The 23349-nt window shown below is 40.0% G+C and overlaps 2 protein-coding genes across 9 annotated transcripts in view; both read right to left on the reverse strand.

Moving 5' to 3' along the window:
* Positions 1-7551: 7551 nt before the first annotated feature.
* LOC104063167 (interferon alpha-2) lies at positions 7552-8174 on the reverse strand. The gene has a single exon (XM_009565320.2). The coding sequence runs from the start codon at positions 8104-8106 to the stop codon at positions 7552-7554; it is 555 nt and encodes a 184-aa protein (XP_009563615.1). The 5' UTR covers positions 8107-8174.
* Positions 8175-17915: 9741 nt separating this feature from the next.
* Positions 17916-23349, reverse strand: part of TJP2 (tight junction protein 2) — a 64417-nt gene continuing 58983 nt past the window's right edge. For all 8 annotated transcript variants that reach the window (XM_054053600.1, XM_054053601.1, XM_054053602.1 and 5 more), the window contains 6 exons: positions 22852-22952; positions 22261-22473; positions 21792-21902; positions 20478-20816; positions 19986-20071; positions 17916-18815 (listed from right to left, as the gene is read on the reverse strand). In XM_054053600.1, the coding sequence (XP_053909575.1) occupies positions 18647-18815; positions 19986-20071; positions 20478-20816; positions 21792-21902; positions 22261-22473; positions 22852-22952 (1019 nt within the window). In that variant the 3' untranslated portion in view covers positions 17916-18646. The remainder of the gene's footprint in view (positions 18816-19985; positions 20072-20477; positions 20817-21791; positions 21903-22260; positions 22474-22851; positions 22953-23349) is intronic.

A 23349-nucleotide genomic window follows, 5' to 3' on the forward strand; every position in this document is an offset into this window, starting at 1 on the left:
TGGCTTCACAGCCAAACAAGTGGTGATGAGGAGGGCCTTTTAAGGGCTTTCCTTTCACAGCAAATTGGCCCCTTGGGCTGCCTGCTTGCTGGAAAAAAATCCCCTGGTGTGACAGCATGCGAAAGGAGTGATGTTGTGCTCCAAAAGGAATGACGTTGGTGTACACCGTGCCTGCCGTGTGATGAGGGATGAGGCATTGCAAGGGGCAATGACCGGGAAATTTGTTTCTGAGCTGAACTATAATGCTCTTATAAATACACCCATTTGAGTGGCCGTGTGCTGCAGTAGTGGAGCCAAGGTACAGTGCTCATAAATCCACTGTCACCTGGATTTTCAAATTCTTCCTTGGAAGATGTAGAATACAGCTGTGGGTTGTAGCAAATATGGCCAAACAGACCTGATGCTAGCCCTTAAGATCTTTTTTTTTCACAGTACAAGTGTTTTTCTGTGTACAAGTTGCAGTTCAAAATGCACATAAGGTCTCTTTAACTGTGCAATTTTTGTTGGTGTTTTTGTAGTGCAGTTGCCTAAGGCTACAAGAGAGGAAGATCAGTAACAAAAGGTAACAACTTTTATTACACTCCAATAGGAAACACTTTCAGGCCCATAGGTTCTGGTGAAGGTCTTTTACACTTAAAACATTTAACAATTTTATAACCTGCAAAGCCATTCAGGTGAAGGCAAATATTATATGTATGTTGGAAGGATAAGGGAAGCCAGACAAGACCCTCCTGCCAGATGCTGTCCGTAGCCCCCAAAGTGTCGCTTCAGAGGAGATGTGACAACCTTGCACACCTTACTTATCTTTTTATCTTTGAGAGAGCAGGTCATCCAGCCTCTAGATCAACCTTTGTACTTGCAACCAGCTCTACAACTCTGTAGGAATATGTTGGCTTGGGGGATTCATTATTTTCAAGTGCTTTTCTCCCAGCTACAAGATATTACCCTGGTTCCCAGACAGAGGTAATCAATAGAAAACTACTAAATATGCTCTCAGCAGAGAATAAAAATGCAAATCATTACATTCCTGTAATATGACTTAACTATGTTTGTCACAGAACTATTTCTACATAGAAGCAACTTACTTCTGTGATACAAAGGATGACTTCTTTTTACGCTGATCATTATAGCCTGATTCTACTGTTTATAAAGGATCTGAATCTGCACAGCTGGGGACAATCAAATCTGGTTTTTTAGGGTTACAATTGTTTTTCCATTTAATTTTCTTACAGGAAGTACTGTCAATAGCTTCACACAAATTTACATTTTTTCAAAAAATATCCTTTACCCTGTCGTAGAGGCCCTTGTTCTTCCTTCTCATTTCCAACCAACCTCTTTTCAGCAGAGTGGAAATTCACTAGTTTTGCCAAGGAGGCAATGAAAGGATTAACTAAAGATCAAAGAAATGAGTCATGCTTCTACGATCTCTGTGCCTGCACTCAGTTTCATTGCTGGATGAGAAACATGGGCACACCAAATATGCCTATAAAGTAAAAAGGAGGAATCACTGCTTAATATGGACTGGGAGATTTCCCATTTAAAGTGTTACCCATTTCCAGGTCACTCATAATAGTTGTGAGAATAGCTTCTGACATTTCTGACATTTTCTAGGAGTTTAATGATTTGCACAAGCAGCGACTGTTGCCCTGCTGTAGGGAACTAGGATAGAGAGGCACATGTGTGTGCATTTTTTTTCTTTAAAAAAACAATCAAAAAAAAAGGAAAATAAAAGAAGAAACAGAAAATTACAGGTTTAATATCTTGAAATACTACTAGTGAACAGTAATCACATTCAGCACAAATCCCTTTTAAATATGTGTGAATAGCTGTGACAGGACTTAATGCTTTTCCAAAGGACAACAGCATGAATTCTACTACAAGAAGCAGGAGCTTATTTTTAAGTACTAAAAAAATAATAATCACAAGAAAAGTTCTGTTACAACCCAAGTAAGATTTTCTCAAAAAATGGAAACCAGAACTACTTCAAACCCAAAGAGTCTTGAAGAGAAAATACATTAGTTGCTTAAAGAGAGAGCAATTTTTCACAAAATATCTGACATCACCCAGGCTTTATTTCTTCTGCAGAAGAAAAGCTTTCTTTTTTAGATAAATATATTTGTCAAGATATTTTCTTTCTGGGAAATTAACTGTAATGTACAATGCTCCAGCTATTTCCAGAGGAAGTTGTGTAGCTGCTGGCCTACCAAGATAAGAAACTTGAGGAATACAGCTAACAATAAGAGTTACAGTGAATAGAGACAGTGTTAACCAGTTTGCAGGTGGCAGATACACATTTGAAATCTCAGTATTTAATCTCCTTAATGTGGGTTTTGACTTCGTAAATACATTACCGTGTTTTAATATTTATTCTGTAGAGGGGAGTATTAAATGTGTTTACTTCCACTCTTTCAAGAGCAGATTATGTTATTTGCTTGGAAGATTGAATTCTTCATTGCTGAAAGTAACATGGTTTTAGGAAACCAATTGTAAGCACTTGGGCTCGAGAAAGTTGATTTTAGGAAATGAATAAATGCTGCTACTCCTTATGGAGAGAACTGGGGCAGTACATGACCTTCTCTGTGCTCATATACTCATCACTCACCACTGCTTCATCCTCAGCACCCCTGAAATTAAAACAGAGGTTTACCAGTTCATGTGAGCTGGAGATTTCAATTTCAGTGTTGTAAAGACAGAAACTGAATTAGTAAAGGACATAACTAACAAAGAGCCTAAATTGTGTTTAGAAGCAAGGTGGTCTTGGCAGTGTGTTACTGCAGATGGGGAGGTCCCACAGCAGCCCTGCAGCCGTCCTCCAGTTTGCAGAATGGGCTGTGGTACTGACACGTCTGCAGGCTGAAAAGAATGATTGTCCTCAATTTCCCTGTCAGTTTGCTCTTCTAGGAACTCTCAGCACTGAAAAAGCCCTTTTACCTTACCAGAATTTCTTGATGTCAGTAGAAGTGTGGGAAATACTGATCTAAACAACTCATCCTCGCCTATATCAGGATTGGTAGGAAGACCCAGCTGCCCGTTCTTTGTTCACCATTTTTTGTTTTGCATTGAATTTCTAAAACAAATTTCATTCTGCCAGTCAAAACTCGGGACTGACAGTCTCTTTTAAGATTTATTCTGTATCTTCGGAACTTTGATTTCTTGTTCTCCTCTTTGGGTACAGCAGTCCATGGCTGCTGTCTCCCCATGAGCAGTTCCTGATCCTCCCTCCAACCCACACCTCTCAGCCCTGGTGTTGGTCTGTCTGTTCCACTACAGCCACCACTGCAGCTTCCCTATGGCTGCTCTGAAGGAGTTAACAGCTATCCTTCCTAGCAACAAGGTTTAATCCTGAATGATTACTTGGAAAATTATGTCCACAGGCTTCTGTTCTGTTTCACTTCACATTTTCACTCTGCTTAGCATTTGCTCCCTTCCTCCATCACCAAATCAAACCAGAGCTGACAGAGAAGGCCAAACCCATGGAAGAATTACTTTGAACAGCTGTAGTTGACTGTGACTTCTGAATAATTTTTCCAAACTAAAGTCTGGAATAAGTGTCCTTCAGTTCTGCTGTAGCTATTCTGAAGTTTCATGTGGTATGCAAGGCAATCATCCTCAAGCCCATAAATTCTCTCCAGAAAACAGACTGCATAATAGAAACTCCATCTTTTCTAATGCCGTTCCCACAAAAGTGCAGTGCAGTACATGTAAACAAGATGCTGTGAGATCAGCTATGAGAACCACCACAACTGTGACTGGGACCTGTGCTGCATAGTACTGGTGCATGAGTTTTGGCCTCCAAGCAGTCCATATTAGAAGCATTTTTTTTTGACCTATGTTAAATTTTTGGCTGGAATTTGAGATTTTATATTCACTGTTAAATTTATTTCCATTTGAAAATAACAACAGTTTATTGATAATCAGCATCCTTGTAAAGAGCTGAAAGACTCTTGCCAAAACACCAGAGCATTCTCCTACAATTCTGGCATTTGTCTATAATCTCACTTTGCCCTCTAGTGCCCATTCTGGGTTTGGGTGGTTTTTTTTCCCTGCACTGTAAAGTACCCTATTGATTGAAATATGTCAAAGCATATTTTTATTTGGCAATGAGATTTTTTAAGGATAGTTACAAACTAAAAAGAAAGCTTAAAGGTATGAGAGTTTCTGAACAATTAGTGGGCAATGAATTAAGATATTTCCACGGCAGGTAAAGTGAGGCAATAAAAACTAAGATCCTTTACGAGAAAGCAGTTGAAAATATTTCATGCTATTTCCAAGTTTCGGTAAAAATGAGACCATTTCAATAAAAGTCTACTGCTTTTCAGAAGCCACCTAGGATATCAGAACCAGAAAGGCAAAATAGGCTGCATGCCCTTTTATTGGAAGTGCCAAAACCAAACAAGCAGCAGAAAAAAGATATTAAATGATCTTGCAGTGGGTATACTTCAAGTGCTGTTAGTTACAAAGCCCGAGAAACACATCTTTTGCTGTAACATTTGTGGCAGGGTGTCACCAGGAAGAAAAATGGTTTTGATAGCTTGTTCCGTTTCTTTGGTCTTTTGTGTTCTGGATAATGATGAAGTTGTTAGCTGGTTTTATTTCTGCTATTTCAGCTTCAGACCCGATAGTCATATCTCTCGTTACCTCTTTAGCTTGCACACGTGGGTAGTAGACAGGAGACTATGTACACCCTGCAAAAGAGACATAGATATGGTACCTGAGATCTGGTGTACCATTGCTTTTGCTCTTACCAGTCATATTTCTGTTTAGAAGTTTTAGATATTTAGATGTTATTATCACTCCTTTGCATGATAATCTTCTGAATGGCTGGAGATCAGGGGAAGCTTTAAAGTGTTTCCTCAGCTAATGCTTAAATGAACCTTCAGCAATTTCAGCCCTCTGAAGCTAACATAGAATCATAGAATTTTTTGGGTTGGAAAGGACCTTAGATATAAACCAGTCCTGTTCAATATCTTTATCAATGACCTGGATGAAGGCAGATGACACTAAGCTGGGAGGAAGTGTTGATCTGCTGGAGGGTAGGGAGGCTCTGCAAAGGGATCTGAACAGGCTGGACCGCTGGGCTGAGGCCAGTGGCCTGAGGTTCAACAAGGCCAAATGCCGGGTCCTGCACTTGGGGCATAACAACCCTATGCAGTGCTACAGACTGGGGGAAGAATGGCTGGAGAGCTGCACGGAGGAGAAGGACCTGGGGGTAATGGTTGACAGCCGACTGAACATGAGCCAGCAGTGTGCCCAGGTGGCCAAGAAGGCCAATGGCATCTTGGCGTGGCCAGCAGGTCCAGAGAGGTCATTCTCCCCCTGTACTCAACACTGGCGAGGCTGGACCTTGAATATTGTGTTCAGCTCTGGGCCCCTTGCTACAAGAAGGATGTTGAGGCTCTGGAGTGTGTCCAGAGAAGAGCAACAAAGCTGGTGAAGGGGCCAGAGAACAAGTCTTACCAGGAGAGGGTGGGGGAACTGGAGTTGTTTAGCCTGGATAAGAGGAGGCAGAGGGGGAGATCTTATTGCTCTCTACAATTACCTGAAAGGAGATTGTGGAGAGGAGGGAGCTGGCCTCTTCTCCCAAGTGACAGGGGACAGGACAAGGGGCAATGGCCTCAAGCACTGCCAGGGCAGCTTCAGACTGGATATCAGGAAGAAACTTTTCACACAAAGGGTCATCGGGCACTGGCAGAGGCTGCCCAGGGAGGTGGTTGAATCACCATCCCTGAAAGGCATTTAAAAGATGGGTAGATGAGGTGCTCAGGGACACGGTTTAGTGGCAGATAGGAATGGTTGGACTCAATGATCCAAGAGGTCTTTTCCAACCTGGTGATTCTACGATTCTATGATTCTATGATAATGTAGTTCCAACCCCCTTGCCATGAGTAGGGACACTTCCCACTAGATCAGGTTGCTCATAGGCTCATACAACCAGGCCTTGAACACGTCCAGGGAAAGGGCATCCATAACTTCTCTGGGCAACAGTTCCTCACCACCCTCACAGTTAAGAATTTCTTCCTAATATCTAATCTAAATCTACCATCTTTCAGCCTAAAACCGTTACCACTTCTCCTATCACTGCACTCCCTGATAAAGACACTTTCTCAGCTTACCTGTAGGCCTCCTGGAAGTACTGGAAGGCTGCTATAAGATCTCCCTGGACCTTCACTTCTCCAGGCTGAACAACTTCAAATCTCTCAGACTGTCCTCAAAGGAGAGGTGTCGTTTTGTGGAAACCACAGCCTGCTGTCTCTCCGCTGCTTCTTTATGCCAGACCCAGAAGACTGTGCTGAGTATATATCAGCTTTGGCCACAGAAAATAGTTGGTTTTTTTGGTTTGTTTTTTTTTTAAGTCTTTGGGTTTTTTACCAATTTGTTGCCAATATTCATCAGGTAACACAGCCTGGATAAAACTTTGTTTTTCTCCTTACTAACATACAGCAAGTGACAAAGGAAAAAACAACCATTTGAAATGGAGTCACACAGGGACAGTTTCCCAAAGGGTAAAATCCAGGCTTGGCCTCACAGAAATTAGTAGATTTCTGCAAAGTTTGTTACGAGTTGTTTTGAAGAATGTGACTATATTGCAAGTATTACTCAAGGCTAAGGTTCAGAGGAGAAATTCATTGGAATACCAATATATTTCTGTGGGTCAATTTGTGAGCAAAGGGAAAGAGTCAGGAGATTTCATGCAGCAATAAAATACAGTGCTGAATGATGATGTTTGAGATTGCAGTAGTCAGGATGTATATGCCTATGAGCAAGCAGGATGTACCACAGACCGGGTACCCTACTAAATGCAGAGAATTTATTTCAGATGAGCATATGAAAGAAGGTAAGTTGAACTAGAAATGGAGCAGGAAGGAAAAAAACCCTTAATCCGCACATAGTTAGGGGAGGCAAAGATACTTCAATTAGAAGTAACAATGTCCAACTGAGAAGTTATTGAAGAAGCCATAGCTACTGCAAACAATATCATACGTAGACAAACTCTTCTAAAATTACCTTACCTCTCTGAACAAAGCAAATGTTAGAATGACTCAAATATATATATAAAAAAAAATGTTGGAGAAAAGCATACAAACTTTGCAAGAATAATGAATAATCTTAACCTAAGTCAAGATTACTTAAATATTTTACTACTTTACTTTTTATGCAGCCTTGATCAGTACAAAACCAGAAATTCCTGCAGGGTGAGGAATGATTCTCTCTATGTAGTTGAAATAGAGATGGAAAGTAGCAGCATATTTTATTAGCAGAAAACACCATAGGATGACACTATTTGTCATAAGATCGCAGTCACTTCCTATGGAGTAACCCTCACTGAGAAGTCGTATTGATTCATTTATAGCTAGTGTAGACATCTCACTTACTAAGGGAAGTACGTACATTGAATAGTCCACTACATTTTCAAAAACAAAGTTTCAGCAACATAATTATTTAAATACAACCAAAACTAACTACTAGCATTGCCACAAGATAGATCATAGAACAAATAATGTATATAAATATTCTTAAAGCTGAGTTACGTCAAGTCAAAATCTTTGTACCTTAGTTGTTAAGCTTCCTTATGACTTTTTCTATCAATTGAAGACATCTCCTCATTTCTGCACGGCTGATCTCCCAGGAGCACATGTTGTGTTGTCTGTCTTTAAGAAAACAGTCTATTTTCTGAAAATACTTCTTCAGTTTCAGTCTGTTGATTTCTTTACTCCAAAAGTAGTGGGTCTGCTTCTTGATCACACATGCCTCCAACTGCTCAATTTGATGATAAAGTCCATTTTGGAATTGTTCTAAAGCACTCCCATCCCAAGCAGCTAGAGTCAGATTTTTGCTAAAGATGTAGAAGATGTGTTGGAAGATCTCTTCAATGGCTGCCTTGACAGCCTCTTTCTGTCTGGGCTTTAGAACTCGTTTAGGAAATCTGAAGGACATTTTCTCTCTTAGGCACTGTGGAGGAAACTTTTTGCCCATTTTGTCCAAAAGTTGCAGGCTGTTCTTGATCATTTTTCTTTGCTGTAAAGGAAGGTGATTACACTGAAGACCGGAAATGGTGGTGGTGCATGACAGTATGAGGCCAATTTGTATCAAGCCAAAAGCATTCATAATAAAGATAAGCTCTAATGTTCTTTCTTTCCTGTGTATAAATGTTGAGAGACAGGCTGGGAAGATCTGAAGGTCGTTCATAGGCTGTTGTTTCTTCAAAGTCTAGAAATGTAATTATTCTGTAGGAGAAGTTTTCATTCATCATTTTTTGGTTTATAAGGTTTTCCCCCTTTTGTATGCTTTTGACACTTACCACTTTCATTTTCTGCTTTATGACTTCATTGTCTCTTTTTTCTTTTCCACTTTCTTCTTAAGAATGTTATATACAAGTATTAGATTACCTATTCCCTCTTCCTGAAAAATTCTACAGGAAGAATAACAAGAGTTTTAAAGAAAAAGTAACAGAAATATCTTTAGTTTCTTGGTATTTTATCAGTGGAGGAATATGTTGAAATAAAATAACATACTCAATGATAGGTCAGTGACCTGCTGAATACTGCTGCCATCCTAACTCCTCAGCGTGATTTATACCTCCAGTTTCAGTTTACCTTTCTCCACCTACTTTCATTCAGGGAAAATACTTTTCTTTCTCCTCACCTATATTTCTCTTGACCATTTAAACTCAAATGACAAATGTCATATCAATAAAATATATGTGTCTGTGTATATATATATATATATATATATATGCATTTAAAAATGTGCATATGCTTTAATATAACTACATGTATTTTAATGCATACACCCTGCTAATTATAGAAGGCCTTGATCTCACTTAGAGATTGTAAGTGCCATGTGAATACAAATACTCACATGGGAACAGGTTAGATACTTGGATGAAACAGTCTTTTTCCCCCCATACATGTGTAACTAAACAATAATTAGTGTCAGTGCCCTCAAAGCACAGATCTGAATTCTGACATTAAACGGATAGCAAAACATTAGAGAAGACAAAAAATATTCTAAAATTCAGCTGTTTGCTTTCCCTAGCCTTGTAATAAAGGAGGACAGAACTATCACAGTACATTGGGAAATGTAGCTCCTGTTCTTGATTCTATGTTGGTGAAAGCTAGTCTTAAACTAGAAGTTTGCTGTCTCCTCCATCTCCTGTGTGAACTTAGATCACTGCAATGGCATTTCTCTGCAAGTGGTTGTGTCTGGATGAAGAGATCAGATAGACATTTTTAGTCTTGAGACCTGTCTCTGTATTTTTATTCTGTTGTAGCACCCATTGCTGTGTGGTTGGCTTTATTCCCACTCTGGTAGTCACTCTGACCAGATTTATGATGCTATTTCAGGGCTTTGTGTTCAGCACATAGGTATTTGGGAGGCTTTAAAAAGTCACAAATAAGCTCAGCACAATTATTCATATGAGCAAACTCCTTGGATGTCCTAATGCTCTTAAGCAACATTGGATTGGCTGTACTGCCAGCGTGAGCAGAAAATGAATCCCCTAGCATGAAATAAAAAAAAGTAAGAACAATCAGAGCAGAATATAAATGTATAACATGGGACCAAATCTTTTCACTTACTGGGAATGTTTATTATTTTGGAAAAACTGGCCTAAAATGCATTATTGTCAAATACAAAATGGCCATGCAGATATATCACTTTTACAACAATATAGCTGCAGAAGGTAAACAAATAACATATTACAATCGTCATTAAATAAATTAAAAAATGTATAATTCAAGAAAAATATTAAATACTGCTACAGCTATTTCCATAAATTATGCACAAGTATTTTTTTCTCTATATGTAATCATTGTATGAGCTTAATCCTTCTGCTGATTTAAACATGTAAACCACTCTATATGCATTTTATCTCCCAGATATACAAGCTCTTTCTTTCCTCTTACAAAATAGTTTTTTTATGTTCCCTTCTCAAAGAAGAAGCTGAGATGCTGTCCTGGGTTTCACAAACATTACAGAAAAGAAAAACAGAAAGGTGGTCCCTTTCAGTTTTCTCACAAAGACAGAGCTGGTTCAGGTATTTTATTCTCTTGTCTGAGTTAACAGATCATTTGATCCACTGTTCCTTACAGAACATTTACACCTGACTTAGATTTTTTGGTTTGAGTTTGTTTTTTTTGTTGTTGTGTTTGTTTTGATTTATCTTTTTTAATAAAAAATTGTTCTTCCCCACTCAACCCATTTCTTGATTGTTGCACCTATCCAGCATGGTTGTAACATATTGCATGATTCAGGACACAGTCTCCCCCAATTATCTGTCTTTATTGCTTAGTTCAAAAAAGTAGTTAGTTAAAAGTAGTGACTAGTAGAGACAACTGGGTGATATGAAGCCACAGTAGGTTGCTGTTTATGTCTTTGTCTGTGACTGAAGCACAGACCACTCCAATCTAGAATGAAAAAAAATAAGTTTACAAAGCACAGCTGTATTTCCAAGTAGACCTATCAGATCATTATTCTACAAAGACTGTAGATCCTCTACAAAGATCTTCAATTCTACTCAAGAAAGGTCTGCCCTGAAAAGTTTGTCTAGCTAGATATGTATTCATTACACAAATGTAAAGCTAAAGCTATAATGATGTACAATTTTATATCTTTCTAATACCTTAAAAATTCCGCAAGTTTCTTCCCTAATGGATGTTTTTAATATTTTCTTTTTAATGTAGTAGAGGAATTAAATTAATATTTGCTATCCCTGATGACATGGGCTCTTTTATCTTGCAATAATATCTTGCACCAAGGCAAGTGGTAAGTCTAAGTTCAGCTTATATATATGCTGGCAAACGAAGCAGTGCAACTGAAAATTCCTGCGAAATAGTGTGCTTTTGGCCTCTGATAACTTCCCCATATTAAATCACTTCATTAACCTTATACCAACTTTCTCAAATGAAAATAACCTGTTCCTCTCAACATCTTGTGTACTCTAGCTATCAGTTTCTCTTCTTTAATTAATTCAAAACACATTCATTTTAACAAGCCAACATGCCACAAAGGAGTTCAAATAGGTTCGGCCTGTCACTCTGCAAGATAGCTTCCTCCTCAGCTAATTTGACACCTCACACGCTAATAGTTTGTCTCCGTTACACTTTCGATCACATCTATAACCTGTCAGTCCTCTCTCTTATACATCTAAATTCTTTCTTTGGTACTACTTTTTTAAAGCAAAAACTTCAAATACAGGCAAGATTGGATTCCTTGTTTTTATCCCAAGGCCGTGTGGCCAGCCAGGTGCAAGTCACACGCTGTGATGGGCAAAGGCAGGAGCAACCAAAAGTGCCCATGCACTAGTTGGAAATAGGATACAGCAGGCATAACAGTTTAGCTAGGAACAATCCACATGAATGAATAAAGCTCAGAAATTTATATACTAGAAAATCTCCCATGAAGACAAATACCTTATTCAGTTTAAAATTATTAACTCACACTTAGTTTAGCTCATATGTTACAATTTCATTCACAATCACTATTTCCACCTGCATTAAGTCGAGGTTCTAACTTGGCTGTGTAATCTTCCCATCTCAGCACACCATTTCTTGGCATCCTGTTGACCTGTCCCAATTCAAGTCCCAATTCAAGTGTGCTGAGTCATTCAATGAAACAATTTGTGCAGTACATGCTTAGTTGTGAAAAGTATTATTTCAAGAAGTTCAATTTTACAAATAAGTGTAATTAATAATTTAAAAAATCCAAAGTGCTACAAATTCATTTCACTGGAAAAGAAATTTAAGAAATTGTTCAGAATATAAAGAAATAAAAGAAATTGTTCAGAGCAGTCCTGAACAAAGTAGTAGCAAAAGGGTGTTATCATCACCTACTTTTCAGAAGCACGAAAGTAAAAAAAAGAATTAGTATGCCATTTATATCACTAAAATTTTGTTACCTTAATTATAAAAACATATAAAAGCATAATCAAAACCTTTTTTTTCTGCTTAAAAGGACCTGGACTTGCAGTCCTTTTTGTAAGGAACTAGGGATTTATCTGGGAGCATATTTACTTTCATGTATTGACATCTTTAAGATCAGCATGCGTTAGCGCTGGTTTTTTGCCCTCACTGAGGCTCTCACATCCGTCAATATGTGAACTGTGAAAACCACCAAGCAATGGGCAGGTTCTTAGAATGCTTTGCTGGAAATATAAGGTTTATCAAGTTGAATGGGCATTTAGTTTGGAAAAGCACTCAGACATGAAACTCTTGAATACATATTATTAATTTTTTAGTAAGTTCATTCCTAAAGAATTAACAGACTATTCTGAGTAGCAGCTGCCTTCTTAAAATGAAGGATCTCTTGCATTCACTTCATAATGAGAAAAAACACAGGTGCCCAAGCTAAAAAAGTTTTTCAAACCCTTCTATTTTTAGCAAAAGGCTAGACATTTTTAAACATAGGTTTGCATTTGAATAGTGATTTTAAACATATCTATACAGTATAAAAGAAACCTTGGAGAATACCATGACAAACATCATAAAAAATTACTTCAGCATATAAAATAAAAATGGGAAAAAATAAAGGCATATAAATATACCACTGAAAATAAACATAAAACATAAGGCAAATAAGTAAGGAAATGGGCAAATATGTGAAGTATTTGTAGTCTGACAACTACAGAGACAAGCAGCAGGAGACAGCTGCTGCTTGACCATTTGAGCAGGTCAGGACAGGCAGTAGTTGGTAGCACGCATTCAAAGGCTAGGGTTGGATATTTTCCCTCTCTGGCATCAGAAGGATAATCGACACAGGATACTGTCCCCTGAGGAAAAACATCCTAGCAGCCAAGCTGGGCTAGAGAAGTAAGAAGAGGCCAGTGGAGCAACAGGCTGCTGAGCCTGCCAGGGGAATGGGAAGGAGTTGCAACCTCACAGGAATTTTAATGGGTCGTAGAATCATAGAATCATAGAATCACCAGCTTGGAAAGGACTCACTGGATCATCGAGTCCAACCGTTCCTAACACTCTCTTAAACTTTGTGCCTAAGCACTTCATCCACTCGTTCCTTAAACACCTCCAGGGAAGGCGACTCGACCACCTCCCTGGGCAACCTGTTCCAGTGCCCAATGACTCTTTCTGTGAAGAATTTTTTCCTGATGTCCAGCCTGAACCTCCCCTGGCGGAGCTTCAGGCCATTCCCTCTTGTCCTGTCCTCTGTCACTTGGGAGAAGAGGCCAGCTCCCTCCTCTCCACAACCTCCTTTCAGGTAGTTGTAGAGAGTAATAATGTCTCCCCTCAGCCTCCTCTTCTCCAGGCTAAACAACCCCAGCTCTCTCAGCCGCTCCTCGTAACACTTGTTCTCCAGCCCCCTCACCAGCTTCGTTGCTCTTCTCTGGACACGCTCCAGAGCCTCAACATTCTTCTTGCGGTGAGGGGCCCAGAACTGAACACAGTACTCAAGGTGCGGTCTCACCAGCGCCAAGTACAGAGGGAGAATAACCTCCCTGGACCTGCTGGTCACACCGTTTCTGATACAAGCCAAGATGCCATTGGCCTTCTTGGCCACCTGAGCACACTGCTGGCTCATGTTCAGTCGGCTGTCAACCATTACCCCCAGGTCCTTCTCCTCCGTGCAGCTCTCCAGCCACTCTGACCCCAGGCAAGTCCAGCAGACTCCAGATCTCCCTGTGATGTCAGGGTAGGGCTTTTTGTGCTAGTAGGCGATCATCCCAGCTTCAGGTAGCTCTTGATAGAATGGGCAGTGCACTTTCTCCAGCGGGTGACCAGCAGTGTCTTTGTCTGCCTGCAAGATCAGGACAGAAGTCTTTGGGAGCAGAAGAGATCCACCAAGCTCAGAAAACACACTGCCTGTGTTGTTTGGGGCCATTACCACTCAGCTTGTCAGAGACCAGAAATTGTCTATCCAGTTATCACTCTCAGATGACACCCTCCCATCAGGGGCTTTGAGCCCTCTTAATGGGCCTCATTAAACTCAAGAAGCCTCCTAACCAAGACGTAACAGCAGAGCCAGGCCCCAAATCAGGGTGATGATGTTCCCATGGATAGAGGAAGGGTAACACAAATTCATAGTCCCTTCTTTTCCCTTGAAGGGAACTGCCTCGGGTGTCCACAGTCACGTGTCTCAGGATATCAGCAGCAGTACAGGACAGTCCCCATTTCTGCCTGCCCTAAATCCCCAGTGAGCACCAAACATGCCAAAGTATGCTCACAGTGTTCTGCAGTACAGCAATGGACATCCATGCTATTTTTCAGTGTCAAGTTGTTCTTGCCGGCCTGTAAGATACCTTTTTTTCATGCTCCAAAGCCAGTGTTTACAATGTAATGAATAGAGGATTCTGGGACAATCTAGATCTTTGGGAAGGCTGAAATAAACTCCAAACAATGAATGTGTTACATACTCCCGCATTGATTGTTTCTCCTCTTTTCCTCAGAGAGCTTCCAAATAAAACTAGACACCGGTCAGAAATTAAATAGCAGCTCCTTAGCTCTAATTAGCCTCTTCAAACATAAATTGCAAAAGATAGGTTGCTGGGTGTATGGGGCAAAGATCAATGGTGCATGGGGAACAGACAGAAAGGAATAAAGCAAGAAAGGTTTCTAAAAGTTATGTTCTACATGAATAGCCACAGAAAGACTACAGGAAAACACCTATTTTGTATATTCTTTTGGTTTTATTATAGTTGTAATTTCTTATCCTTTACTACTATGTTAAACTGATTTTACCTCAAACCACAAGCTGTACCTTTTCTTATGATTCCCCTCCTCATCCCAGGGGGGAGAGGAGCCAGGAATGAGCAGCCACCATGGTTATTTTTGTTGCCAACTCATGCCTAAAACTGAACGGCCAGGTGGTTGTTACTGACTGGGGGCTAAACCATGACAGTCCTTTTTGGGACCTGTAATAGAACAGGTATTGGACTGGACAGGACAAAAGGATTGGGTAAAGACAGATCTGACCAGCGTATGGTAAAACAAATCTGTTGCAGATGTCCAATGTGTAAGTTTAATAGCTGCAGTTTCTAATGTTTTTGTGCTTTGTTCAGCTCACATGGACGTGTTATGTAAATCTTTACATGCTTTTTGTATTCCCTGCATCATCTCTTGATGAAAGATCAGGATTATTTTCTTCCTGCACTGTGTAATATTGTCTTAGGTATGATACTAGCACTGGACATGAGGTGCGGCTGGTATTTGCACACAACTTTGCTATCAGGTGGTACCTCGGGCGCCATCTCTTGGAAATTGTTAGTTCTCACACCCAATCAACAGAGAAGACAGGGCACCTGAAGAACGCGTAGGAAAACAGTCTGGATTAGTCCTGCGTCAGACAAAGGCAAGCCTGTCCATGGGATTCCTTTTGCTCAAGAACCCAGGTGCACTTGGTGGGTGACGTGAAGGGATGAAGTCTGATATGTACCTCAAGATTTGATTCTGGGTGAGAATAGCCAATAACTGTATGATGTTAATTGCTATACAATACTGTATGTCATCACTTGTTAGATTGCTGTGTGCCACATCTAAAGTATTACAGTGAAGATCACCCAGATTAATGAAGAATGAACTTTGGTGAAAGCTGAGTTAAGTGGCAATGGAACCAGAACTGGCTTCAGCAGCATCCTCAAGTTCAACATACTCAACCCGTAGACCATGGACATGGGCTGTGCCAGACGCACCAGCTGAGAGCTCCAGATGCAGCATGCAACAACCCAAAACCACACACCGTGTCTCCTGCCCTGAAAGATTGTTACAACAGGTGGAGCCAAAAGTCATAGACTAAATTAACTCAAAGGAAAATTCAGAGGGATGGCCCGTGGACTAAGAGAGTAGTATCACTGTGTGTATATACGTATATGAAAATATAGGAAAAGTGCTAGTGATCAGCAGGAAAGTGTAAGAACTAGACAGGACATACATGGTCGAGTATAACAGGCGTATAATGACCTGGTTCCAGATGGAAAAGGGATAATTTCCTGGTTTTCGCAGAGAAAGTTTTAATTTTCACAGGAAGCTAGACAGGAACACAGCCCGGGCAGCTGACCCAGACTAGCCAAAGGGATATTCGATACCATGATGTCATGCTAAGTATATAAAAAGGGTTGGTGAGGTTCATGGCTTGGCCGCCTGTGTGGCTTATGGCTCATCTCATGGATTCCAGATCAGGAGTAAACAGTCATCAGTTCCCAAACAGCAAGCGATTTTTCACTGCGTATCTCACCCATTTTGTATATTCTTTTATTATTACTGTTCTATTTTCTCTTTCTTCGCTGCTCAGCTAAACTAATTTTATCCCAATCCATGAGTTGTACCTTTTATTTTTCTATTCACGTTCTTACCACACCAGAGGCGGGGGGAGGAGCAAGCAAGCAGCAACCGTGCTGTGGATGTCATCTATCTTGATGTCAGTAAAGCCTTTGACAATGTCTTCCAGAGCATTCTCCCAGAGAAGCCAGCAGCTCATAGCTTGGACCGGTGTACTCTTTGCTGGGTAAAAAAAAGGCTGGATGACCAAGCCCAGGGATTTGTGGTGAATGGACTTAAATCCAATTGGCAGCCAGTCACAAATGGTGTTCGCCAGGGCTCAGTGTTGGGACCAGTCTTGTTGAATATCTTTATTGCTGATCTGGATAAGAGGATTCTGTTCTTACTCAGTAAGTTTGCAGACAACACCAAATTGGATGGGCGTGTTGATCCACCCATGGGCAGGAAGGCTCTGCAGGGGAACCTGGACCAGCTGGATTGATGGACCAAGATCAACTGTATGAGGCTTAACAAGGCCAAGTGCCGGGTCCTAGGTCCACAACCACACCCTGCAATACTACCGGCCTAGGGAAGAGTGGCCGGAAAGCTGCCTAGATCAAAATAGACCTGGGGGTGTTGATCAGCAGCTGGCTAACACCAGCCACCAGTGTGCCCAGGTGACCAAGGCCAACAGCATCCTTGCATGTATCAACAATAGTGTGTCCAGCAGGGGCAGGGAAGTGATCATGCCCCTCCACTTGGCACCAGTGAGGCTGCATCTCAAATCATGTGTTCAGTTTTGGGCCGCTCACTACAAGGAGGACATTGAGGTACTGGAGTGTGTCCAGAGAAGGACAACAAAGCTGGTGAAGGGTCTGGACCACAAGCCTTATGAAGAGGGGCTGAGAGAACTGGAGTTGTTTAGTCTGGAGAAGGAAGACTTTATTGCTCTCTGCAACTACCTGAAAGGAGGTTGCAGTGAGGTGGGTTTTAGTCTCTTCTCCCAAGTAACAAGAGATAGCACATGAAGAAATGGCCTCAAGTTATGCCAGGGAAGGTTTCAACTGCGTATTAGGAAAAAATTCTTCACTGAAAGGGTTGTCAAGCATTGGAACAGGCTGCCCAGGGAAGTGGTTAGGTAACATCCCCGGATGTATTTAAAAGACACGTGGCGCTTATAACATGGCTTAGTGGTGAACTTCTTAGTATTATGTTAAAGGTTGGACTCAAGGGTCTTTTCCAACCTAAATGATTCTGTAATTCTAAATTACAGTGAACAGCACAAGTTTCCTCATCTGAGATGCATCTACTCCTTTATGTGAAGGAAATCTTATCTCTTTTAAGAGAGCATTAGAAAACATGTTTTCCATCACATGACAGAAAATTAATTTCTCTATGACTCTTTCAAGAATTCCCATTCTATATAGCAGAATTAAGGAGAAGAACAGGAATGGGGAGGCACAAGTTAATACTCTAAAGATATCTCTTGCAGGATGTCCATAGCTTTGTGTCAGTCCTCTTTTCGATTGCAACAAATTTTAAAACAATGTTCAGAACACTAGGAAACAACACCAACAGCGTTGTTTCCCAGCTACTTGAACAGCAGGAGATTAGACTCTGAACTGAACACTGTACTGCCATAAGTATACTCAACAGATTCTAGAAGACTGATAGTGTTCAAAAGAAAAATAAGATAGACAAGGTTTGTCTAGAATACTTCCTTTATTATTTGCAGTCTGTAAATTTTAATACATGATTGAATTTCTACATCATTTTCTCTGTTTAAGCATATCCTGGTCTTTTCCAACAACCCAGTCAACTGCACTTTTATTATGTACAGTCAGTATTTACGAAATATTGCATATGCATTTGTGAACTTAGAAAAATAACATGCAAGGGAAATTGTTACCACGTAACTGATAAAAAAAAGACAGGTAAAACAGTCAATCCCCTTTTAGCGTGTTATGGCTTTGCACCAAGTATCAGACAAATAAACAATTTAAGAAGCTTCTTGTTAAAGGCACTTACTGTTCTTCAAATACACTTCCAAATTTAGTTCTATTTCATTAAGAAATGTATCTCTTAGATCATACTGTCATAACACAGCAGAACAGTCCAAAAAGGCAGCATTAATAAAAAGGAAAAAAGGGGTTTTATGTTAAAATATTAAAATATCAAGAATTAAAACAAACTTTCAGGGTTTGGTCCTTATAAAACAGGCAACAGCATTCAGGCAATAGTGATTTCTTTCTTAGTTGCTAACAAAATAATATCCCCAAAAATCCTTCTTCCAGTTCCAGCGTATAGATATGTTTTATCTTGAGCAGTTTACTCTCTAACACCATCCCCAAAAAAATATAGGTTTTTAAGACTAACTATAGCTCCACTTTGGCTGTGAAGAAAGGAACCTCAAGAGAGCATTATACATGCACATACTATCCAACCTACAATTCTGTGTCTCTGTATCTGGATGGCTGTCCGTAATAACCCTTCTTAGAGTGGTCTGATAGCTGCCGACGGTACTCCTCCTCCTCTTCCACATCACTGCCGTAACTGCCACGGTTCTCAAGGTAAGGTCTAATAGGAGGTTTCTGGGGTTCTGGAGGTCTGGAGCTAACATAGTAAGACAGGAACAGAGAGAGAGATAATGTTTACTTCCATTCTGAAAAATAATAATGGCTTAGTATTGGCTATATGGCCATGTGCAATGTAGCAAGGCAAATGGAGTGAATGAAACCCCATGTAGCCCATACATGATGGCATAGTCATGGTAAGCCTCATCTGGAGAGACATCTTATTCACATCAGGGTGGAGCCTGGCATTCAGATTTGATCTACTCAACCTACCTAGATGAACGCCAGATCTAAAATCACTGAACACCTCCATGCACACAAACATGCACACATCAAAAGCTTAATAGCATTTTATTCCCTGAGCAGAGAGGTTTTCAGTCATTGCTGCTACCCCAACTGACATTTTCTTCAATTATTTTTGCATTAGATTTTTTTCTATTTCTGCTGCTTCTTTTGCATCCCCAGTTTCCTGTCTCAAGGTCCAGAGATCCCTTATGTGACATTTCTTAAAATGATGATAGAGCTCTTATCCTTAAAACTGAGCAGAAATAACTCACGCACGTGCTTTTTATACACTCTGGTGCTACCCATTTAATGCAATGCTAAGCACATATATATACAGAAAACAAAATCTGCCAAGGAAGTGTACTCCCTCAGTTTCTAAAGCCATTTTGCAATCCCACATTGTACAAAACACAGATGTTATTCTCCCTTTCATACTACCCCAGTGTTTAAATACTCCCTTCTAGGCCAATCACTAACACTCCTGTAAAAAGGCAACAGCACTGACTCTGTACGTAAGCAAACACTCTGCTTATGCAGTTAAAGATTATTTTTCATTATTTCTAAAAAGCTTCCAAGGCTATATAAAAAAAAGGGTATGCTTTTCTGAAACCACCAAGAAAATCTGAAAATAATCACTTCATGTTTTCCATTTTTGCATATTAGATTATTTACTATCACTTCAAAGGACTAGTTCAGCAAAAGAATATAATATTTTTTCTAGGTCACTCAAATACTATGGATGAAAAAACATCTTGAAAAACAAAGCGTTCACAGAATTTTTGCCCTACCTTTACAGTAATCTTTGATGAACAAAGCAGCAATATACCAAGGCAGGATTATTTGTATGAATAAAAACTGGTGAGATCTTACTTCCCACTGGTGAAGTAAGCACTCAAGACTCAGCATTTTGCTGAGTACACCTTACCTTATAGGCTGGGGCCAGTTCTGTTCAGACTTCTGTGTTTTGACAGGGACAGCATAAATATCTGGGTGCTTCTGGGCTATTTCGAGCTTTAAGAGAAAGGAGAAAATAACTGTTCTTTTTAAGTCTATCCACCACGGATCCTAGACCTAGCATGTCACAGCTATGTCTGAAACAATTAAAGCACAAATTGGTAACTGATCCTATTCATAGTTTTACGATTTTATAAATTTCTACTAGAGTAGTAACTCCAAGTGCATGTGAAAACAACTGATTGCCAAAAGCAGCAGGAGTATTAGAAGATAGCTTTCTACAGTTACAACAGGAAGCCTTAAAACACATCCTCTTATTAAATCCAAAACCACACAATGGTACGCCTGTATGTATGGTTTCACAAACTTCTCTCTCCAGAAGCCACACAATGCAAAGGAATGATTTTCATTTGCAGGATGAAGGCTGGGAAGCACAGTCAGGGGTGAATGCATGACTTCATACCCTCGCATTCTGGGCCTCTTGTAGCTCTTGCATTCTTTGTAATCTTGCCTTATGATCCATCTCCTCAAAGATTTTTACTTTCCTCAAAACAGATTTTGGAGTATTTTCTTGTTCACTTCCTTCCTCTTCCAGCTTTGCCTCCTCCTCCTCCTCTGCAGGTGGGACTGCTGGCTGAGTGTTTCTCAGGATGGGACGCCCAAAGGCAGGTTTCACAGAAACAGGTGGTGGTGCTGCTTTAGCCGGTACAGTTGAAGTCTCACTGCTTACAGCAACGTTACTTGACTTGGAGTCATAATTCTTGGGGAAGTCATACAGATCGTCTTTGTTTTGTAACTTTCCCTGTAAGTATCGTAAATACAAACAACGCTTACATCATCAACTTCATAATTTTCATTCCAAATGAAGGCTTTAATCTGAAATTAATCATTTTGCCTATGTGTTTAACAGCATCACCCTTCATCCAAAGTAAATCTTGAAAGGTATCTGAACTGCTGCAACATTTTGGCCATACACTCACACACTACACATTAACCTATAGCAGACCAGCACATCAAAACTTGTTTGTTCCATATGTTCAGGATTACCAGAATTACAACATGTGTTAGGGGACAGAACAGAGAAAACTGACTTCCCAAACAATTTGTCAGTACTAATGCAGAATATCACTATCAGGAGTTCAGAAGTGCACAGGACCCAAGCTTGTTTTCTATCCCATCTTTCTATTCCATGTCCTACTCTACCCAGTCAAGTATACTTGACTATATTTAGAATACATGCAGTATATGAGGGCACCCATCCTCATAAAGAAAGGGCTTTGGGCTGAGAGGAAATCAGAAATTGTTAAAAGGGAATTTGGTGTCCAAACATTCCATTTTTTCTTACCCCTGCACCACTCCTGAACAAGGTTTGACTAGATAATTAACATCAATTTCTGTTGATGGAGACTGACTTTAGAGGTGGTAAATTCTGGTTTTGAGCTCCTCAATAATGGGCATCAGAAATGCTTTTCTTGATGATTAGCCTACATCTGCTCTTCCTGAGCTAAAAAGTGCCTTTCAAACTGCTGGCACACACCAAAATGTGTCTTATTCCTGCCTCTCTTATTCCATATGGAGATCACACATACATGAAGAGAACAGTTATCCCTAAGGTTTTCTCTCTGCTTGAATCTGCAACACCTTCAGTCATCTCTTCTCTATATATTTATAATGTTTTCTAGTCTCTAATCATGCCTATTGCTCTTCCTAATGTGCTATCCTGGAGAGCTCTCCAGAAAGACAAACTTTGTATTCAGATTTGTTTCTACAATTTTACCTTAGGTGGTTCAGGCTTGAATGCTGGAGGTGGACTTGGTTCTCTAAGGATCTCCCTGCTGCCAGCTTTTCTCAAATGAGCCCTTGGCTCTGAACTAAATTTTTTTAAATTCTGTGAAACAAAATATGAGATACAATCACTGCAGTATCCAGTAATTCAATAATTTTATTACTTTCTCAAGTTTAGTATTTCAGGAACAGTAACCAGGAGTCAAAAGACTGTCAGCAACCTGACCACAATCACTGCAGATGTGATTGCAGAGTTCAGGGTAATGAGACATCATCAGGAAACCTACATAGTCAGGCAGTAAAGCAGAGCTATTACTATTTTTGCACTACACAACATAGCTCTAAAACACTGTCAGAGGTAAAACAAAGCTGGAGTTTAAAAAGCTCTCATTTTTAAGTCACACATACCAGGCTTTCAGAAAGTGCAAAGTACAGTCTTGTTGAATATCCAATCATCTCACCTCCTCAGGATGCACAGGTTCAGAGGACCGGCTAACAGATGAAACCCTTGGTTCTTCCAAGGGCTCATCAAGTTCATTGTCAGTGTATGCACCTCCTTCTCCATCTGTATCCTCCAAGTCACTGATCAGCCGACTGTCACAACTCAAATAGTCAGCACCCATTGCAGTAAGGTAAGACATACGATCATCTGCATCATCTTCCATGCTATCCATCTAGAGAGAAGTCAGTAAGAATTGAGGAACAACTATTAAATATTTAAGAATTAGAGTCTAGTTAGGTCTCAGTATCATATAGTTCCTTAAGAATGACTTTGCAGAACTGAAAGAACATTAGTGCAGAATCATAGAGAAAAGTCCTGTAAAAGTTTATCCCTTCCCACCATCCTCCTCTAGCCACAGCATTAGTGATGAAAGCTCCAAAGTATAACAGAAAGAAAATTAGTAAGTAATTTTTTGTTAACAAGAAAGGCATCAGCTGACTACTTGTCTAGCCTATCCAGCACAGGCAAATAAAATTTTGAATAGTTTTTACTGGCAAGTGTTATCTTGAGATATATGTACAGCTTAGTACAGTACAGACTAACTGCTTACCTTTCCTTCTGATACCCATACTGCTTCTCCTTGCTGTTGCTGAATTGTATCTTTCAGACTACCATACCAGCTATCGTTGGCTGAATTCAAATTGATGGTAGCTGTGAAAATTGAAGTGACAAGTATATATACACAGCAAATGCAACGTAATCCTTTATCAGTCTTTGCTGTTTAACACTTTTTTATTACAGTTATGTGAGGATGTTAAACAGGCATTTCATTTAGATCACTGACAAAGCATGGTATTTTTATTTTATTGTTTATCCATTCCTCAAGCTTATTAACTCACTTAGCTTTTTATGCCAGTACACTGATTCACAGTTTCTTTTGTAATAGAATTTGGCAGAACAAGGAACTTTGAATAAAGCCAAGGAATGGATTGCTCATGACCTTCACACCCTTTTAGTTCCAGCCTGCAATGATTAATATGCAGAGTAGTAAGTGGACGTCTTGAGACTCACACAGTCACATCCACTACTCCCTTGGTAAGCAGGTTAG

The sequence above is a fragment of the Cuculus canorus genome, chromosome Z, assembly GCF_017976375.1.
Source record: "Cuculus canorus isolate bCucCan1 chromosome Z, bCucCan1.pri, whole genome shotgun sequence".
Classification (NCBI taxonomy): Eukaryota; Metazoa; Chordata; class Aves; order Cuculiformes; family Cuculidae; genus Cuculus; species Cuculus canorus.